Below are 20,599 nucleotides of genomic sequence, written 5' to 3' on the forward strand. Positions count from 1 at the left end.
AAATGCAAGTTATTATCATTGTTGTTCAAGGGCCACCACCCATTTGAGTGCAACTGGCACTTGAAATCCTAACTCCGCCAATTTAGCACTTTTCCACACATTATGCAGTGGAAGCATTTGAAGTGCTGAAATAAACTGATCGTCCCTTGGTGAACAACGATCCCAGCAAGGACCACATTATCAGCCCTCATGTGTATTAGGAAACCCAATAATCTGTTTCAGGCACATATCACAAGATATGGCATTAAAAGTTAAATATTATCAAATGGAACCATGTGCCTTCAAATCCCTGGAATTAATGCCTATTAGAATTAATAACATTTGTCAGGCTGTGCAAGATTAGTAAAAAGTAAGTAATGAGTTGCAAAATACTTTCATATCAACATCAGTTCGCTCCAGAATAGACACAACTGGGTCACTATGAAAACATATGACTTGACATTGACTGGGCAGATTTGATATGTCTGTTTACAAAAGGCCATATTTTAATCTCATCATCACTGTTTAATATCCATGTGAACAACTGCCACCAGAGGCTAGGTATGCTAGGTTATTTCTGTACACATTCTTTGATAAAAAGATATTTTTTCCTTTCAGAAGGTATTTTCATTTCATGAAATTAAGCATTCTCATTTAGTCTTTTAAACTGATGCCAGATTTTTTTTAATCCACTTATAAAATATAAAGGAGATTACAATGTCTGCTACTATAAATTTGTTTTACAGAATTGTAATTGTTGCTTCTTAGAACCGAGCATACCCACTTGTAGTACAATCCTAACCACCTGATTAATGAAGGCACCAGGACTCTGCATGCTTCAGGAAACAGCGCATCAAGCCCAGGCATGCTTATCGACAGAGGATGTCCCATTGGGGGAAGGGACAAGTTGCATCAGCTTACCAGAGATGACCCCTGATGCCAGTGTTGCAACAACTGGTGTTTGCCTCTTACTCACTTTTGCCAGAACACTGAACAGTAAACCATCTCGTGCCATTGCAAAGAGAATTCTGGGTAAAGGGAACATAGACCCCAAAAGGCTAAAAAGAAAAAGGTCAAAGTTCAAATAAAAACACATTCAGTGCTATGTACATGTAATGGATACATTGAGCAAATGTAGAATTGCCAAAGTCAATGGTCAGGTCACTTTTGTATCTTTGATGAATTGTCTTTTTGTTCATTGAGATGCACAATGTTTATGTGGAGAATAAAACTCTCTCTACCCCATTCTAACAACTTTGCTTAACCCCTAACTCAGATGACTAATCTCTATTGCAAAATGCAAATTTGTTTTCTTCCCACACCAGCGATCTTGAGCAGACTATGCAATAAATGAGAATTTATACTGTATTTTTGGTAGCATTTGTAATGTTGGACTTTACTGCTGGGAGCTGGGTTTGAGACAAGCCAAACTCATTAACCTTCCAACATTTGCGTGCTGCCAGATATGTCTCGCATTACTTTATATGGTTGGAAGCTAAAAGGTAGTGCGCACCGAAATTTCTGTCATGTATTCTTTGCTGTCAGTTCACCTTGGGCTGGGTTTTATGGGCCCCCTCTGAGATGGGGTTGGAGGCAACGAGGCCCGTAGAATCATGATGGGTGGCGGGGGTCGGAAGGCCTGTTGCCGCGCGATTTTGCCGGGGGCGGGATAGGCCGATGACAGCCTTTCCGCCCAGAGGACAATTGACGCCCTTGAGTGGCCTATTTACGAGCACTTAACGGCCTCTTCCTGCTGCTGCTGAGATCTAGCCAGCGGTGGGTGTGCCTCTGCCATGCAGGGAGGGTGCCTTGTAAAATGAGGCAATCTGTGACCCATGGAGGACCCCTGCCGCCAAAACTGCCACTTCCATGGGCCCCCACGCACCCCCTGGACTTCACACCCAGCCCCCCACATCCCCTCACCAGGGAAACTGGACTGGCCCCCAACAACCCTGCCTGACTTGCCTGAGGTCCAGGGTTCCAGCGCTGGGCCTGGGTCCAAGGCCTCTGCACCACCAGCAGTGGCCAATGCTAACAGTGACACTGCCAATACTGCCGAGCGGCCAACCCTCTGATTGGCCTGCAGCTATTGGAGACAGGATCCCCAGGGAAGGAAATCTCGGCGTTGGAATTTTCGCTTCCAGAACAACAGAGGATCGAGCCAGAGTGGTGCGAAAAGGCCGAGGTGGGGTTTCCCCAGCCTTTTCAGCCTGGTGCCGGGCACCCCACCACCCCTACAGGATCCTGGTCTTCGTATGCAGCTCTGATGCAGAAAATTACATCTATGCTGCCAATTCGGTCAGTTTTGATCCCATTAATCCAGGTTAAATTTAAACTCAGGTCTAAGCTGAAATGACTTTGTGGTAACAAAATTTAAAGGTACAACATGCAAGTTAAGTATTTCCCTTTAAACCAGACCAGATCCTTAATATAGGTATTGTTGCTCCATATTTCATTGTGCACTAGTTAAGAACAACAAACATTTATTCCGGTCAGAAGGACGGACTCGAAGAGAACAATGAACCACCCGTGGACAACAAAGGGAGTTAACGAGAGTATCAAATCCAAAACAAAGGCATACAATGCGGTGAAAGCTAGTGGTAGGCCAGAGGATTGGGAATTTTTTAGAAACCAGCAGCGGATGACTAAAAAACTAATAGAGAGAAAATTAATTATGAGAGTAAGCTGACAAGAAATATAAAAACAATCAGTAGGAGCTTCTACAGGTATATAAAAAGAGAGTAGCTAAAGTAAATGTGGGACCCTTAGAGGATGAGACTGGGGAATTAATAACAGGGAACAGGGAAATGGTAGATAATTTAAACCAATATTTTGCATCGGTCCTCACGGTGGAGGACACTATAAACATCCCAACAATAATAGATGAGCAAGGTGTAATATCACGAGGGAAAAGGTGTTTGACAAGCTGATGGGACTAAAGGCAGACAAATTGCCAGGACCTGATGGCCTACATCCAAAGGTTTTAAAAGAAGCGGCTGCAGAGATAGTGGAGGCATTGGTCATAATATAACAAAACTCACTGGATTCCGGTAGGATACCAGCGGATTAGAAAACTGTTAATGTGACACCCTATTCAAGAAAGGAGGGAGACAGAAAGCAGGAAACTACAGACCAGTTAGCTTCACATCTGTCATTGGGAAAATGCTGGAGTCCATTATTAAGGAAGAAATAGCAGGACATTTAGAAAAACATAATGCAATCAAACAGAGTTAACATGGTTTTATGAAAGGGAAATCATGTTTGACAAATTTGTTAGAGTTCTTTGAGGATATAACAAGCAGAGTGGATAAAGGGAAACCGGTAGATGTAGTGTATTTGGATTTTCAGAAGGCGTTCGATAAGGTGCCACATAAAAGGTTATTGCACAAAATCAGATTGATATTGATATTAATTGGCATTGATAAATTAGATAGTAAGAAACTTTTTCCCTTAGCGGATGGGGTCAATATCCAGGGGGCATAGATTTAAGGTAAGAAGCAGGAGGTTTAGAGGGGATTTGAGGAAATGTTTTCACCCAGAGGGTAGTTGGAATCTGGAACGCACTGCCTGAAGAGGTGGTAGAGGTAGGAACTATCACAACATCTAAGAAGTATTTAGATGAGCACTTGAAATACCATAGCATACAAGGCTACGGGCCAAGTGCTGGAAAATGGGGTTAGAATAGGTAGGTGCTTGATGGCCGGCACAGACACGATAGGCCGAAGGGCCTGTTTCTGTGCTGTATGACTCTAAGAGCTCAGGGTATTGGGGGTAATGTGTTGGCATGGATTGAGGATTAGCTAACACACAGCAGGCAGAGAGTTGGGATCAATGGGTCTTTTTCAGGTTGCAAAGCCGCAACTAGTGGGGTGCCACAAGGATCGGTCCTAGGGCCTCAACTATCTATATTAATGACTTGGAGGAAGGGACAGAGTGTAGTGTATCCAAATTTAATGATGATACAAAAATAGGTGGGAAGGCATGTTGTGAATGAGGACACAAAGAATCTGCAAAGGGATATAGATAGGTTAAGTGAGTGGGCAAAAACTTGGCAGATGGAGTTCAATGTGGGAAAGTGTGAGGTCATCCATTTTGGTAGGAAGAATAAAAAGGCAGATTATTATTTAGATGGAGACAGACTACAAAATACTGCAGTACAGAGGGATCTGGGTGTTCTTGTAAATGAAACACAAAAAGTTAGCATGCAGGTACAGCAAGTAATTAGGAAGGCAAATGGAATTTTGGCCTTTATTGCTAGGAGGTTAGAGTTTAAAAATAGGGAAGTCTTGTTACAACTGTACAGGGTGTTGGTGAGGCCACACCTGGAGTACTGCGTACAGTTTTGGTCCCCGTATTTAAAGAAGGATATACTAGCATTGGAGGCAGTTCAGAAAAGGTTCATTAGGCTGATTCCTGGGATGAAGGGGTTGTTTTATCAAGAACGGCTAAACAGGTCAGGCCTTTATTCATTGGAGTGTAGAAGAATGAGAGGTGATCTTATTGAAACATATGAGATTCTAAGGGGGCTTGACAGGGTAGATGTTGAGAATATGTTTCCACTGGTGGGGGAATCTCAAACTTGGGGACATAGTTACAGAATAAGGGGTTACACATTTAAAATTGAGATGCAAAGGAATTTCGTCTCTCAGAGGGTGGTGAATCTCTGGAATTCCCAACCTCAGAGAGTTATGGAGGCTAGATTACTAAATGTATTTAAGGAGGAGGTAGATAGATTTTTGAAATCTCGGGGAGTCGAGGGTTATGCGGAGCAGGCCCGAAAGAGGAGTTGAGGCCTGGGACAGATCAGCCATGATCTTATTGAATGGCAGGGCAGGCTTGAGTGGCTGAATGGCCTACTCCTGCTCCTATTTCTTATGTTCTAATCATGAGAGCAATTCGGGTAGAAACTAGACTTTGTCTCATGCCAACCAAATCACATAATCGGTGCTGAATGATTTTAAAACAGTAATATATTCTTTTTCAAAAAAGAGAACATCGCAACATATGGGATTTAACAAGAACTAATTTAATTAAAAATATTTGAGTTAATGATGCATCTTTAACCTAATCGACTTGGTGAGCTTAAGCACAGTCAAATCTGTTACTGTACTAATGGGCAGCATTTGAAATGGAAAACAAAACAGACAATGCTGGAAATACTCAGTATGTGAGGCATCATCAAGAAACAAGAGTTAATAGTCATAAATTTAACTGCCTGGGGTGTGGGGGTTGGTTGGGGGGAGGGTGTGGTTAAAGCTCCGAAAAGCGGCATTGGATTGGAAATCTGACATGATCCTGCCCACTTCCTGTTTTAACCCGGGTGGCTTTGCAGGCGAGCGGGAAACCCCCATGGAGCTGTTGGGTTCTGTAAAGTAATTAAAATATTAAATTCCCAATTAACTCAGGATTTAACTAAAATTCTGGCTTTAACAGTCGGTGCATGGGTTTCCCAAGCTGTGTGGAACTCACCAGGGTCAACCAGGCTAAAGCACAGCAGGGAGTGCTTCTTCAGTGAATTGACAGACTGGAAGCCTTCAAACAGTGCAACTGAATAGCTGCAGCTATGCCTAGGTGAGAGGTTGGTGCTCACAGCACTTCTCCCAAGAGGGTGCTCTTACTGCTTGACAGGTGATTTCCAATTTCTTGGAAGTCATTTCACCTGTCTTGGACTTCACTCACCTTGCTCTAAACTTCCCTGCTGTCAACTTTCAGTGCAGTATGGGAATAGCTGATGCAGCTCTACCTTGCACCTCTGATGAGGAACAAGAGGAGCAGCATCATCAACACCAACAGCACCAGTAACTGCCTTCTCCTCAGCCCCATGCCACTCCACAGGACAGAGGGGACGAACACAATGATCCAGCTTGAAGGAGGCGAGACCCCCAACTTAACAGGCAGAGGATCAGCTTTCTGGACATGTCTGAACACCATTGCCTCAGCCTTTCACAGCATGCCATTGCTAATATCATGGAACAAGACTTCCTTTTCAGTGGAAAAGGTGGGGGCTTTCAATATGGTTATCACTGGAGGGGCCCCCCACTCCCCTACCTCCACAACGCTCCCCCTGGTTCTCTGACTCTCCCTGGAGTTGTGCGCTCTTTCTTCTGCAAGGAGAGAAAGCAGAGAGGTGTGATTCGATAGTCAGGGGAACAGACAGGTGTTTCTGTGGCTGCGAACGTGATTCCAGGATGGTGTGTTGCCTTCCTGGTGCCAGGGTCAAGGATATCACTGAGCGGCTGCACAGCATCCTGAAACGGGGAGGGTGAACAGCCAGCAGTCGTGGTCAACATCGGAACCAACGACATAGGCAGAAAGAGGGATGTGGTCCTGCAGTCAGAATTTAGTGAGCAAGGTAAAAGATTAGCAAGCAGGACCTCTAAAGTAGCAATCTCCGGATTACTAGTGCCACGTGCAAGTGAGTATAGGAATAGGAGGATAAGACAGATGAAGGCTGGAAAGTTGGTGCAGGAGGGAGGGCTTTAGATTCTTGCGGCATTGGGACCAGCTCCAAGGGAAACAGGACCTGTACAGGCTGGACGGGTTACACCTGAACAGAGCCGGGACTGAGTGCCTTGCAGGACGTTTTGCTAGTGCTGTTGGGGAGGGTTTAAACTAGATTGGCAGGGGGAGGGGGACCTGAGGGTAGACTCAGTTGGGACAAAATCAGAATTGAAAATGGAAGGCAGAAATTTAGTGGATGAGTCTGGAAGACAGAGGAAACAAGGGTTTGAAAATAAAAAGAATTTGGCAGTTCTCAAGGGTATCTACATCAATGCAAGGAGTACAGCAAATAAAGCAGATGAGCTGAGGGCACAGATAGACACATGGCCGTATGATATCACAGCTATTACAGCAACATGGCTTAAGGAGGAACTGGAATGGCAGCTCAACGTTCCTGATTACAGGATTTTGAGACGTGATAAGGAGGAGGATAAGAAAGGAGGGGGAGTGGTAATTATGGTCAAGGAAACTGTGAGGAGGGATGATATGTTCGAAGGATCATCAAATGAGGCCATATGGATTGGGCTAAGGAACAAAAAAGGGGCAATCATACTGCTGGGAGTGTACTATAGACCCCCAAATGATCAGTGGGAGATAGAAGAGCAAATATGTAGGCAAATCTCTGAGAAGTGCAAAAACAATAGGGTAGTAACAGTAAAGGATTTTAACTACCCCAATATTAACTGGGATAGTTTTAGTGTGAAAGGAATTGAGGAAACAGAATTCTTGAGGTGCATTCAGGAGAACTTTTTTGGTCAGTATGTAACAAGAGAGGGCGCAGTGGGAGAGCATTTTGGTGGTCGTGATCATAATTCAGTCAGGTTTACCATAATTATGGAAAAGGACAGAGATAGAACAGGAGTTAGAGTTCTCAATTGGGGCAAGGCCAATTTTACTAAACTGAGGAGTGATTTAGCGAAAGTGGACTGGAAACAGCTCCTTGAAGGTAAATTAGTGTCAGAGCAGTGGGAGGCATTCAAAGGAGAGATTCAAGGGGTCCACAGTAAACAAGTTCCCACAAAGAGAAAGGGTGGGACAGCCAAATCTAGAGCTCCCTGGAGCTTACAGGGTAAGATAAGGCAGAAAAGGAAAGCTTATGTCCGACACTGAGAACTCAATACTACAGAAAGCCGAGAGGAGTATAGAAAGTGGAGGGGTGAAATCAAAAAGGAAATTAGGAAAGCAAAGAAAGGTCATGAAAGAATATTGGCAAGCAAAATCAAGGTGAACCCAAAGATGTTTTATCAATCCATTAAGAGCAAGAGGATAACTAAGGAGAGAGTAGGGCCCATAAAAGACCAAAAAGGTAACTATGTGTAGGGGCGGAAGAAGTTGGTATGGTTCTTAATGAATACTTTGTGTCTGTCTTCACAGAAGAGGGGGGAACGATGCAGACATTATAGTTAAGGAGGAGGAGTCTGAAGTATTGGATGTGATAAACACAGGGAAAGAGGAAGTATTAATGGGATTAGCATCCTTGAAGGTGGATAAATAACCAGGGCCACATGAAATGTACTCCAGACTATTAAAAGAAGCCAGGGAGGAAATAGTGGATGCTCTGATCATCATTTTGCAATCCTCACTGGACACAGGTGTTGTGCCGGAGGATTGGAGGACCGTTAACATTGTACCTCTGTTCAAAAGGGGAACGAGGGATAGACTGAATAATTACAGGCCAGTCAGTCTAACCTCAGTAGTGGGAAACTTATTGGAATCTATTCTGAGACAAAGGATAAATTGATAATTAGAAGGGCACAGATTAATCAAGGAGTGTCAGCATGGCTTTGTTAAGGGAAGATCGTATCTGACTAATTCGACTGAATTTTTTGAAGGAGTAACAAGAAGGATTGATGAGGGTAGTGCAGTTGATGTGGTCTACATGGATTTTAGCAAGGCTGTTGACAAGGTCCCACATGGCTGACTGGTTAAAAAAAAAGCCCATGGGATCCAGATAAATGTAGCAAAATGGATACTGTTACAAGAGTTTTGTTTTTGTGTTGAAAACTTAGAATTCTGTGTGTTTTTAAAAACTGAGGAAAGGATTTTTCTCTGTGGACATTGATTGCTGAAACTTGTGTTTGAACTGAGTGGAATACACAGACTGCAAGAAACCTGTTTCCAAACAAATCAGCACTGGAATAACAGGTCAAGGTTTATGATTATCATGTGACTTGATTGTTGAAGTTAGTTTCACTTTTGGATTGTGAAAAGACCAGTGAGTTGGACAAGGAGCAGGCAGTTTGAAATCTGGCTGTGACCTGCCTGAAGACTGGAGAAAGACCTCTCTCTGTAAAGGAAGACTTGTATCTCTTGAAAATAAATCCTGCATTTGAAATGTGGCTGTGATTTGCCTGGAGAGAGAAAAAAGACCCAGGAAAAAAAGTTATTTCTCTCTGTAGAGGAAGACTGCTTTTCAGAGTAAAAACCTTTATACGTCAGAGGTAGCAGATTCCTATCGCCTCCAGTCTTTGAAGAATCCCTACCTCAAAAGTGGTTTCAGTTGCCTCCTGTGTTTTGGGAAACTCTGAAATCTCAAGACAGCTTTTAGTGCTAGACTGCTGCTTTTTAAAAACCCAAGCAGACCTGTTATTACACCCTTTAGTGAAAGACCTGTTTGATGCCTGCTGCTGTTAAATTGCCGTGAACACCTACCCATCACAGACTGTTCATCAACCTTGCTTGGAGAGACGCTGCTACACCTCACCATATCGAAAACATCCTACCAGAACGTGATAAGCTCAATCATTTTATTTTTTCCTAAGAAACAGCTGCAAACCAAAAATCTCTTTTCCCCGGTTAACCAGTTTTTGCATGTATGTTTGTATGCTTGAGGGCTAGGAAGAATAAGGAGTTTTTAAAAATCTTTTCACATATTGATTTATCTCAGTATTGTTTAAGACTTATTATTTCTTTTCTAATAAATAGTTAATACTGTTGTTGTTTGAAGAAACCTGGTTTGGTGTGCTTTATTCTGGGGGACAAATAGAGTGTCTAATTGGCTATTCTTTGGTTGGTGAAAAAACTTTCTTGATATGCTGTGACCCGTGGAGTAGTGGGACTAAATTAACAGTTCATTACTCCCACCTTGGTCGTAACAATACAAAATTGGCTCAGTGGCAGGAAACAAAGGGTAATCGTTGACGGGTATTTTTGAGACTGGAGGGCTGTTTACAGTGGCGTTCCGCAGGGCTTAGTACTAGGTCCCCTGCTTTTTGTGGTATATATTAATGATTTGGACGTAAATGAACAGGAATGATCAAGAAATTTGCAGACAACACAAAAATTGACCGTGTGGTTGATAGCGAGGAAGATATTAATGGACTGGTCAGGTGGGTAGAAAAGAGAAGTGTGAGGTGATGTATTTGGGGAGGTCAAACAAGGCAAAGGAATACACAATTTGTGGGAGGATAAGGAGAGGTGTAGAGGAAGTGAGGGACTTTGGAGTGCATGTCCACAGATTCCTGAAGGTAGCAGGACAGGTCGATAAGGTGGTTAAGAAGGCATATGGAATCCTTTCCTTTATTAGCCGAGGTATAGAATATAAGTGCAGGGAGGTTATGCTGGAACTGTATGACTCATTGGTTAGGCCACAACTTGAGTACTGTGTGCAGTTCTGTTCACCTCATTACAGAAAGGATGAAATTGCACTGGAGAGGGTATAGAGGAGATTTACGAGGTTGTTCCCAGGACTGGAAAAATGCAGCTGTGAGGAAAGATTGGAAAGGCTGGGGCTGTTCTCCTTGGAACAGAGGAGGCTGAGGGGAGATTTGATTGAGATGTATAAAATTGTGAGGGGCCTAGATAGAGTGGATGTGAAGGGCCTATTTACCTTAGCAGAGAGATCAGTGACTAGAGGGCATAGATTTAAAGTGATTGGTAGAAACATTAGAGGGGAGATGAGGAAAACTTTTTTCACCCAGAGGGTGGTTGGGGTCTGAAACTCACTGCCTGTAAGGGTAGTAGAGGCAGAAACCCTCAACTCATTTACATGATGTCTGGATATGCATCTCAAGCGCAGTAACCTGCAGGGCTACGGAACAAATGCCGGAAAGTGGGATTAGGCTGGGTGGCTCGTTTTTTGGCTGTTGCAGGCACAATGGGCCAAGTGGCCTCCTTCTGTGCCCTAAACCTTCTATGATTCTATGTGAGTGTGAGAAATGGATTGTGTGGAGAGGAGGGAAGGACAACATTTGTGGAGGGTGACTATGATGCACGGGCATGAGATCACATAAAGATGAGGGTGAGTTTCAGTTTTGGCTGTTTAGATGGAGATGTGAGAAAGTGTCTTAAGATGAGGAATGATTGGAGCTGTAAGGTCTGAAGAGTTTTGTGCAGGAGAATGCTGGGAAAGTCAAAATGTGGGGATTGTCACTGGAAAGTGTTGTATCACTCGCTATACGTGCCCTCCTGACGTTCTTGAATCTCTTGGGACACTGGATCTACATTTCAAAGACCATACTCCTGCTGCCTACTTCCTTGCTACTTACATCCGTGCCTGCTTGGTTTGTGAGGCTGGCCTCTTCCTCCCCTTACTTGGGAACATCACCTCACTTTGATCCCTCAGAAACCCCAGCAGGACCCCTGGTCAAGAATCAAACACCTGGGGCGGGAACCAGCCTTCCCAGGTTTCCTTTGCATTCCTGTGGCTGCTGAAGCCTCAGGAATCAATGTACTGTTCAGCCATTCTGACTCCTGACGGGGTCCCTTTAACTAGAAATCCTTCCTCTGACAGAATAGGTGCGTCAACCCACCCACTGTGATTGGTTGAGTAACCCAGAAGTGGGATTCTAATGCCATCGCTGAGTTAAAGAGCCACAGTATCGCCTGCTTCAATTAGCAATAGGTTACTGACCCGTTACCAGCACTCCCGCTGCATGCAGGTCTGTTTCGTTCAGATTCTGCCCAACCTTTCAGGTTGATAACGTTTCATCAGAACCAGATAAAATTAGAAACATTACAGGTTTTAACAAAGTTTACAGGCAGAAAAAGGGAACGTCTGTGATAGGGTGGAAGGCAGGAAATTAAATGAGATAGGGATTGATGGTGCAAGGTCAAAGTGGGTGGTAATGGGTCAGGAAAAGATACAAAAGATGAGTCCAGAGGAAGTGTAAATGGCAATAGCAAAATCATTACCAACAGCTGCTGTCCAAGAAAGGAAGCAGTGGTTATGGTCTGAAATTGCTGCACTCAATGCTGAGTCCAAAAGGCTGTAAAGTGCCTACTCAAAAGATGAGGTGCTGTTCCTCAATCTTACATTGAGTTTAATTAGAATAGTGTAGGAGGCCAAGGACAGAGAGATCAGAATGGGAGTGGTGTGAAGAATGAGAATGCAAATTTTAAATTAAACTCAGCAACGAATTAACACACTGACCATCTGACAATTTTGTTCTACATTTGCTTGTCTTAACACAAATTCCCTCTTTACTTTCCTTCTTCCATCCATCCATAAAATCTCACCTGCAACCACACCTGATGACATTGTAGCAACAGCTGGAGTCTTCGTCTTAGAATTGATGTGGGCTAAAACTTTGAAAAGCAACCCATCTTCAGCCATAGCATAGATTACACGGGGCATGGGGAAAATGGAACCAAGCAGACTGAATGAAGAGCAAAGACATGCGCAATGTTGGAAGTCAGAGTTGCAGCCGGTATGTAGTAAATTAATGAAAAATCAACATTCACTTTAGGGCTCTACATAAAACTCACAAATTCTCCTTGTTCAGTGGGGAAGTGATTTGAATAATCCACTTAGCTCTTCTCCCCAAAAATAAGATGACAAGGATTTTTTTAATTAATGCAGAATAGTTTTACATAATCAAAACATGGCATGTTGAATTCCACCAATGCACTAGTGGGCAACACGCTACCTGGTGTAATGCGAAGACATATAAAACAGCATATTCCAATTTTATTGCCAGCCTATATCTGGTTAGATGATCTGAGCTGGGGTCCTACAATTAGCCTCAATATCCTGGCCTATGCTATGGAGGGGATTATGGGACTCTGCTGGAAAGTGAGTGTATGCACAGACTTCAGCTGACGACATGATTGTGTTTGGCTTTGATGACACCTCTGCAGAATAAATTCATGGTCAACACTGATATCTAGGCTTATATAAAAAAGGATGACTACTTAGGCGAGGTTCAGGAGGGTTGCCAGCCCCTCTGGCCTCATATCCTAGAAAGAGTCTGCAGCTTCAAGAGAGGAGATGAAAAACTGAGAAATTAAAGCAGATTATAAAATGTACTTGATTGCCTGGATTCTCTCCCACTGTAACTTCGGCAGAAACTCTGGAGAAACACCTATAGCCATTTAAGCCATTTCTCTGGCAATTCCACCAAAATTATGGCTGGAAATCAGGAGACACCCCACCTCCCAAACAATACTAGGCACCTCAGTTTATAAAGCTATTCTGTGGACAAGTTGGAGAATCAGAAATGCAATGATGTTTAGACTAGATTAATCTAAGAGTGCAACTTCTTTTATTTTAGGATATTTTTTTAAACCAGTTTCTTTAATCTCTAGGTCACCAACAACAATGATATATCCATCATCACAGGCCTTCACCAATGCTGGCTACAGCGAGTTATACAAGAGTGATACGAGGGCAGCTCCACCAATGCCATTCGAATTCATAACTATGACTTTTTCATGACTTTATTTAAGATGGGGTTTCAAAATTTTTTGTTTGCTTTAATAAAAAGAGTGATAATGTTTGGTTGTGTTCAACCACTTGAGCATGCTAGACAAACTTTAGTTGCCAAACATGATTTATGTTTATGCTCGTCAAACAGGCAACAGTCCTACAGTGTAATCACTTAGTAAAAATTATCTTGACTTGGAAACAGAAAAATGTAGTGCTAGGCTTACCCAGAAGTTTTGAAAACTGTATTCTCCTCAATGTTCTCACAAACAAACAAACATTTTATATTGAATGTTTCCACAAGAAAGTCACAAAAATGCAATATGTATTGCATACTAAAAAATGAGGGGGCGGGGGGGGGGAGGTGGACTTTATCTTTCTGCAATGGATGGTAAACTTGGCGTTGGTGGAAATTTGCCAATTATACACTCCACTCGATCTATGCAGGTACAGCAAGTGTTGAGGAATGCAAATGGAATCTTGGTATTTATTGCAAGGGGAATCGAATATAAAAGTAGGAAAATGTTGCTCCAGCTGTACCGGGTATTAGTGAGACCGTATCTGGAATACTGCGTATAGTTTTGGTCTCCTTTCTTAAGAAAGGATATAATTGCATTTGAAGCAATTCAGAGAAAGTTCACTCAACTGATTCCAGGAATGAAGGGATTATCTTATGAGGAATGGTTGAGCAAATTGGGCTTATACCCATTGGAATTTAGAAGACAGAGGGGTGATATTGTTGAAATATATAAGATCCTGAGGGGACTTGACAGGATGGATGCTGAGTGGATGTTTCCCCTTGTGGAGGAGTCTAGAACTCGGGGACACAGTTTAAAAATTAGGGCTCTCCCATTTCAGACTGAGATGAAAAGAAACTTTTTCTCTCAGAAGGTCATTAGTCTGTGGAGTTCTCTCCCACAAAGAGCAGTGGCGGCTGGGCCATTCAATATATTCAAGGCTGAGTTGGATAGATTTTTGATCAACAAGGGAATTAAGGGTTATGGGGGGCTAAAAGGAAAATGGCGTTGAGGGCACAATCAGATCAGGCATGATCTTATCGAATGACGGAGCAGGCTCAAAGGGCCGAATGGCCTACTGGCGTTCCTAATTTTTGTGTTCTTGTGCTTTCTTTTCCACTGAAATCAATGCAATGAAAAATCAGGTGGGGTGTATAACTGGAGGCCAAACCACAAATTCTAGTTTACCACCTTGGAAGTGAAAATTAAGATCTACCCCAGGGTGTTTTAAACACCACTACTAGATAGCCAAACGCCAGGGCATCAATGTCTGGGAACAAGGGCCTCCCTCAAAACCATGAATAATGCCCTTATGAGCTCTGCTGTAAATTCACAACTTCACAAACTTCTAACAGGGTGCAGAGAAATACCCAAAAGTATCTTTGACAATCTGGAGGGAAGCCTGCTTCACACAAGAAGTGACAGTGGTTCTGTCAATCTGCTCCCTGCTGTGGGGAATAGTCACACCGTGGCATGAGGGGAGCATTACGGAGTTGGGAAAACCTCTCCACTAAGGCTAGATCATGTCCTTCCAGCAGCTGGTTAGAAAATCTCAGACCTCTGTTCAACACTGTGAATGGAAAGGTGTGCAACAGGTGCCTGATGTGCCACCATCCATTTTACACCCTGCCAAAGTTGAAAGTTCCACTCAACCGCTTCAAAATATTGCTTGCTCAATTATTTCTTAAAAGTTCTCTCCCTCTTACTTTTATTCTTAGCTCACAAAATACGCTAGTTCAAGAATTACTATTATTCAGAAGCAAGGGTCAATTAAATCAGCAACATTTTTTCATCCACTGAATACTGGAGCTTCATATTTGTATGGTGGCAGATCTCTTTTGATTTTAAAAATATCATGTTGAAACACAAAGTACACTCACATTGTTAATCACCTGTTTCAAACCGACTGGACTTATGCCACAGAACAAAGTTTTTCATACACAGATATACACATTAATGCTAGAGATCAAAGCAAAACCAAATGCTTTAGGATTCATAAGATGCTTAAGAGGCTGCAGGTTATCCACAGAGAGGATTTGAACTGATTGTGGAATCTTGGTTTTCTCAGCAATTGCATGAAGGTGCATTAACACAGGAAATACATTACTAAATCTGTACAGCACAAACCCAATTGGGGAAAACATACATTTTCTCTCCCAGGTTAAAACAAAATAATATATTTCTGTACGTATTATATTGTGAAAACAAATGTCATGAAAACTTGGAAAACAAAAACGGTAATAGTGACCTCAAAAACCAGCATCATCAGACTGACCTGGGTCTTTCAATGTCCTCAGATGCACATAAGATAAAATGGCACACATTTTCTTGGGTCCCGATGTGTGATGAGGAAGGTATTAGGAGGAAGTAAATAAGGTGTAAGGAGTGTGTCTGAGATTTCCGTTTACACCAATCATAGCCAATAATGTCACAGGAGGTTGGGTAGGCCTGTAGGCAATGGGGGTCTAGGCCACCGGCTGAAGAGTCAATGAGAGCCCCGCATTGCCTCCTTTGAGGAAGGCCTGCTGCATTACATACTAACTAGTAAATAGGGAAGAAATTGCTGGGGCCTTGACAGAAATCTTTGTACCCTCATTGGCTACAGGTGAGATCCCAGAGGACTGGAGAATAGCCAACGTTGTTCCTTTGTTTAAGGGTAGCAAGGATAATCCAGGAATATATAGGCCGGTGAGCCTTACGTCAGTGGTAGGGAAATTATTAGAGAGGATTCTTCGGGACAGGATTTACTCCCATTTGGAAACAAATGAACTTATTAGTGAGAGGCAGCATGGTTTTGTGATGGGGAGGTCGTGTCTCACTAACTTGATTGAGTTTTTGAGGAAGTGACGAAGATGATTGATGAAGGAAGTGCGGTGGTTGTTGTCCATATGGACTTCAGTAAAGCCTTTGACAAGGTCCCTCATGGCAGACTGGTACAAAAGGTGAAGTCACACGGGATCAGAGGTGAGCTGGCAAGGTGGATACAGAACTGGCTCGGTCATAGAAGACAGAGGGTAGCAGTGGAAGGGTGCTTTTCTGAATGGAGGGCTGTGACTAGTGGTGTTCCTCAGGGATCAGTGCTGGGACCTTTGCTGTTTGTATAATATATAAATGATTTGGAGGAAAATGTAGCTGGTCTGATTAGTAAGTTTGCGGACGACACAAAGGTTGGTGGAGTTGCGGATAGTGATGAGGATTGTCAGAGGATACAGCAGGATATAGATCAGTTGGAGACTTGGGCGGAGAAATGGCAGATGGAGTTTAATCCGGACAAATGTGAGGTAATGTATTTTGGAAGATGTAATGCAGGTGGGAAGTATACAGTAAATGGCAGAACCCTTAGGAGTATTGACAGGCAGAGAGATCTGGGCGTACAGGTCCACAGGTCACTGAAAGTGGCAACGTAGGTGGATAAGGTAGTCAAGAAGGCATACAGCATGCTTGCCTTCATCGGTCGGGGCATAGAGTATAAAAATTGGCAAGTCATGCTGCAACTGTACAGAACCTTAGTTAGGCCACATTTAGAATATTGCGTGCAATTCTGGTCGCCACACTACCAGAAGGATGTGGAGGCTTTGGAGAGGGTACAGAAGAGGTTTACCAGGATGTTGCCTGGTCTGGAGGGTATTAGCGATGAGGAGAGGTTGGATAAACTCAGATTGTTTTCACTGGAACGACGGAGGTGGAGGGGCGACACGATAAGAGGTTGACAAAGTTATGAGTGGCATGGACAGAGTGGATAGCCAGAAGCTTTTTCCCAGGGTGGAAGAGTCAGTTACTAGGGGACATAGGTTTAAGGTGAGAGGGGCAAAGTTTAGAGGGGATGTGCGAGTCAAGTTCTTTACACAGAGGGTGGTGAGTGACTGGAACCTGTTGCCGGGGGAGGTGGTGGAAGCAGGTACGATAGCGCCGTTTAAGAGGCATCTTGACAAATACATGAATAGGATGGGAATAGAGGGATACGGACCCCGGAAGTGCAGAAGGTTTTAGTTTAGACAGGCATCAAGATCGGCGCAGGCTTGGAGGGCCGAATGGCCTGTTCCTCTGCTGTACTGTTCTGTGTAACTAGGCACTTAAGTGAACAGTGGCAGGCCTTCCCTGAGATTAAGGATGCCAGCGACAGAAGTCCTGTCTGCTGAGAGTTGCCAGCCAGAGAACTGCTGCTCTTTTACTGAGCAGCCCCACTGCGGCCGAGGATTGTTGAGGGACTCAGGCCACAGCTGACTCATGGCGGGAGGGGTTTTACGGTCTGGGGGGGATCACAGGGGAAAGGGGTTCGGCAGCAATGCGGGGTGGGGGTAGGGGGGGTGGCACGCAGCGGGCCCCCCCCCCTTCCCGATGCCTGGTCCCGCGATCAGGCACTAAGTGTCTTCGACCGAGGGACGCCCACCCCCCGGAGCCAGCAAGCAAGCCACACAAGTTTGCTGGGCGTGCTCCTGCATAGCGGCAGGCCCGCCCACAGCTGGGCTAATACTGGTGGAGGTGGAAAGAGACCCTTAATTTGGCATTAACTGCCCAATTAAGGGCACAACGGCGGTAGGACGGGAAGGCTATCCATGGACTGAAAGCGCTGTAAGATTCAAAACTGACACTGTGAGCCACTTAAAACACCATCCCACAATCAAGCCCAGATTTACACATGGAGAGGCAAGTGATATTCCCACAGTAAGCAAGTGGTTGAGTAGATAGGCAGTTACAGAAGTATTCTTGTGAAAGACTGGACAGTTGGAAGTTTGGAAGTATAGTGGTAAGTGACTTGGGGAAACATGTATTGCAGCAGTGGATGCAGATGGGAGTGGGTTAAAGTGGATAGGGGATGTGGGTGGTGAAGGATACAAGGAGAGGTCCTTGCCTGCAATTACGACCGTGGGAATAGAGAGACTCTGGAGCAGAGAAGGAGTGGTGAAACATATGAGTAGATCAGTTTATATGGAGGGAGAGGTTTAAGGAGGACAGGAGAGTAATTAAATCAAATGGATTTAAGTGCAGTGCCACGGCTGAGGGAATAGAGAAGGGAGAATATCTTGGTGGGAGTGACAGTAGAAAGGTAGACAAGATAAGGTGCTCAAATGGACATACTAACCATTAAACGCAAACTGTAGGGATGAGCTCTTTCCTCACTGAGGAAATACATCACAATTTTAAAGATGATCAATTACGAAACAACTTCAACTGATGTAAGGAAGCAGAAATTCTGAATCTAATGTGTGTTTGTATGCATACTACGCAATAAGCCATTCCAATGGTCTGTTATGAAAAATAACTGAATTTTCTCTTCATACCTTGTTGAAAGTGCACAGAGGGATCCCACTGCCACTAGGTATTTTGCAGGATCCCAGCCAACATATGCAAAGGCAACTGGAAGTGGGCTTCTTGCATCCAGTAGGTAGTAAGGCATCATGAGGGTCAGTGCTGCGGAAACTCCAAAGTAAGCCAAGAAGCAAACCAAAAGGGAAGTCACGATTCCTATGGGAATAGCCTTTTGGGGATTTTTCACCTCTTCACCTGAAGTGGAACCAAAGAACAATGTTTGGTTTGAATACAAATAGATGGGATGGTAAGATGAGCTTTGTTAGGTGAGTTGATCTTCGAAAACCCAGACCCAGAAAATTCTTCTGAGCTGCTCCTGCTCCACATTTACCAGATGATTAATTTCTGATCTCAATCATACTGTCATTTAGATGATGAGGAGAGGTTCAGTGCTTGCATTTGGATCAAAAGAGGGAGAAAGCAACATGAAAAGGAGGAAAAATAGGCTGAGCCTCTTTGGGCTATATTTGTAGACTGTATAGTATACAACCCAAGGTCTGGGCATAGAACATTTGAATGTTCTCTCATACATGAAGAGTAATGGAAGGGGTTGCAATAATATAATAGGGCCAAGTATAATGATATTTGGGACATAAATGAAGCATCAATACATTTCATGACAGAATTTATTTACTAAATTCCATCCAAAAGGAATAAAATATTAGGAGATACAAAATATTAAGTCGAACATTCTTTGGTGTAGAAGCAGCATGAAAAAATTCTGCGTGGTATATATTTACACAGTAACAAAAAGACAATTAAGTACTGATGTTATCTTGCATCCCATAAACTGTAATTCCTTATGAATTTGACATTGTGAAACAGATTGTAGTAATTCACTCCAGAATTGGAACTGCTTGAACATTAAAAATTCTTGAATTTTCCTTAATAATTTACAAATCAAAATATATTTTGCATGTTCTTAAGTTTACAATCACCTTTGTTTGACAAACATGTAAAACTGAAAGTCTGAGAAATGTGTTTGTGCTGTCTCAACTCAGTTCTTAATGGGTGCCGACACAGAACAAACTACCCACAAGTTGCCATAAATTGACATGGGAAGAGGGGAACTTCATTTCTTAGCACATTGGTAAACACATTTGTGTAAAATTCCTTTGTGTATTATTTAACACAGTAATTTCCCATTTAAAATAAACAAGTTAACAACTGCACTAAAATAGTGCACAAAGGAATTTTATGCAAGAGTAGTAACCAGTATGCTACCAGTAGAAATCAAACTCCTGGACTGCGAAGCCAAAAAGATGACTGTGGGGTGTGAAACTGAATAAAGAAAATCACACTTATGCAGTGGAGTACTTGTCTGACATCAGAGCTAAGCATATTGTTGGGGCAGATTAGAAACTTTAGTTTGTATATCACATGATATGCATTTGATAATGACAATGAATGGTGAAGAAGGAAAAGCATTTCATTCTCTAGCACCTACACCACATGTTAATAAACACAAAAATTGACTAAGAAATAATTATGGGGCCAAGTCTAGAATTGTAATTGCACATAGAAGATCCCTACAATGGGATAGAATGTGAAATTGTGATTATTAGTTTTAGCCCCTAATTGCATGGGATTGTTGGGGATCAATTACAGGGTAAATTTAGCTCTCTCAGAAGGGAGCCATGTTCAAAGGGAGCACAGATTAGAGAAGCAGGGATATGGCGTTATAGTCCAATATCTGATCCATGCTTCGGTACTAGAGTGTGGAAGCACTAAATTTATCAATGCAGTGTTCAAATTAAAAATCACTGCAGATGACAGGTTGTTGCTGCATAAACCATCAGACTAAATGATGCAGTGATTAATATACTCATGGTCCTTACCTGTAGTAGCAATACAGTCAAACCCAACAAAGGCATAAAAGCAGGTAGCAGCACCAGCTAATGTTCCAGCTAATCCATATGGTGTAAAACCACCTATACCATAAATGCTGGTGACATTCTCATAAGATGACAGATTGCTACAAAACATAGGAAAGGGAAAAAAATGTACATTATATTTACAGAACACATTCAACTTTCAGCTACTTATGCAACATCATTTTGGAAAAAATATTTTCAATGCAAGATATTTAGGCAACTGCACAGATACATGAAAATAACATTTCTTTTTTAAGGATACAACAGACAAAAAG

The 20,599-nt window shown here is 42.9% G+C and overlaps 1 protein-coding gene across 8 annotated transcripts in view; it reads right to left on the reverse strand.

Annotated features, from left to right (window-relative positions):
• The window catches only part of slc7a2 (solute carrier family 7 member 2), a 268,766-nt gene that overhangs the window by 37,798 nt on the left and 210,369 nt on the right, over nt 1–20,599 (reverse strand). For all 8 annotated transcript variants that reach the window (XM_068034690.1, XM_068034675.1, XM_068034698.1 and 5 more), the window contains 3 exons: nt 20,289–20,425; nt 18,423–18,645; nt 901–1,037 (listed from right to left, as the gene is read on the reverse strand). In XM_068034690.1, coding sequence (XP_067890791.1) covers nt 901–1,037; nt 18,423–18,645; nt 20,289–20,425 — 497 coding nt within the window. The remainder of the gene's footprint in view (nt 1–900; nt 1,038–18,422; nt 18,646–20,288; nt 20,426–20,599) is intronic.

The sequence above is a fragment of the Heterodontus francisci genome, chromosome 1 (genome assembly GCF_036365525.1).
Source record: "Heterodontus francisci isolate sHetFra1 chromosome 1, sHetFra1.hap1, whole genome shotgun sequence".
NCBI classification, from domain to species: domain Eukaryota; kingdom Metazoa; phylum Chordata; class Chondrichthyes; order Heterodontiformes; family Heterodontidae; genus Heterodontus; species Heterodontus francisci.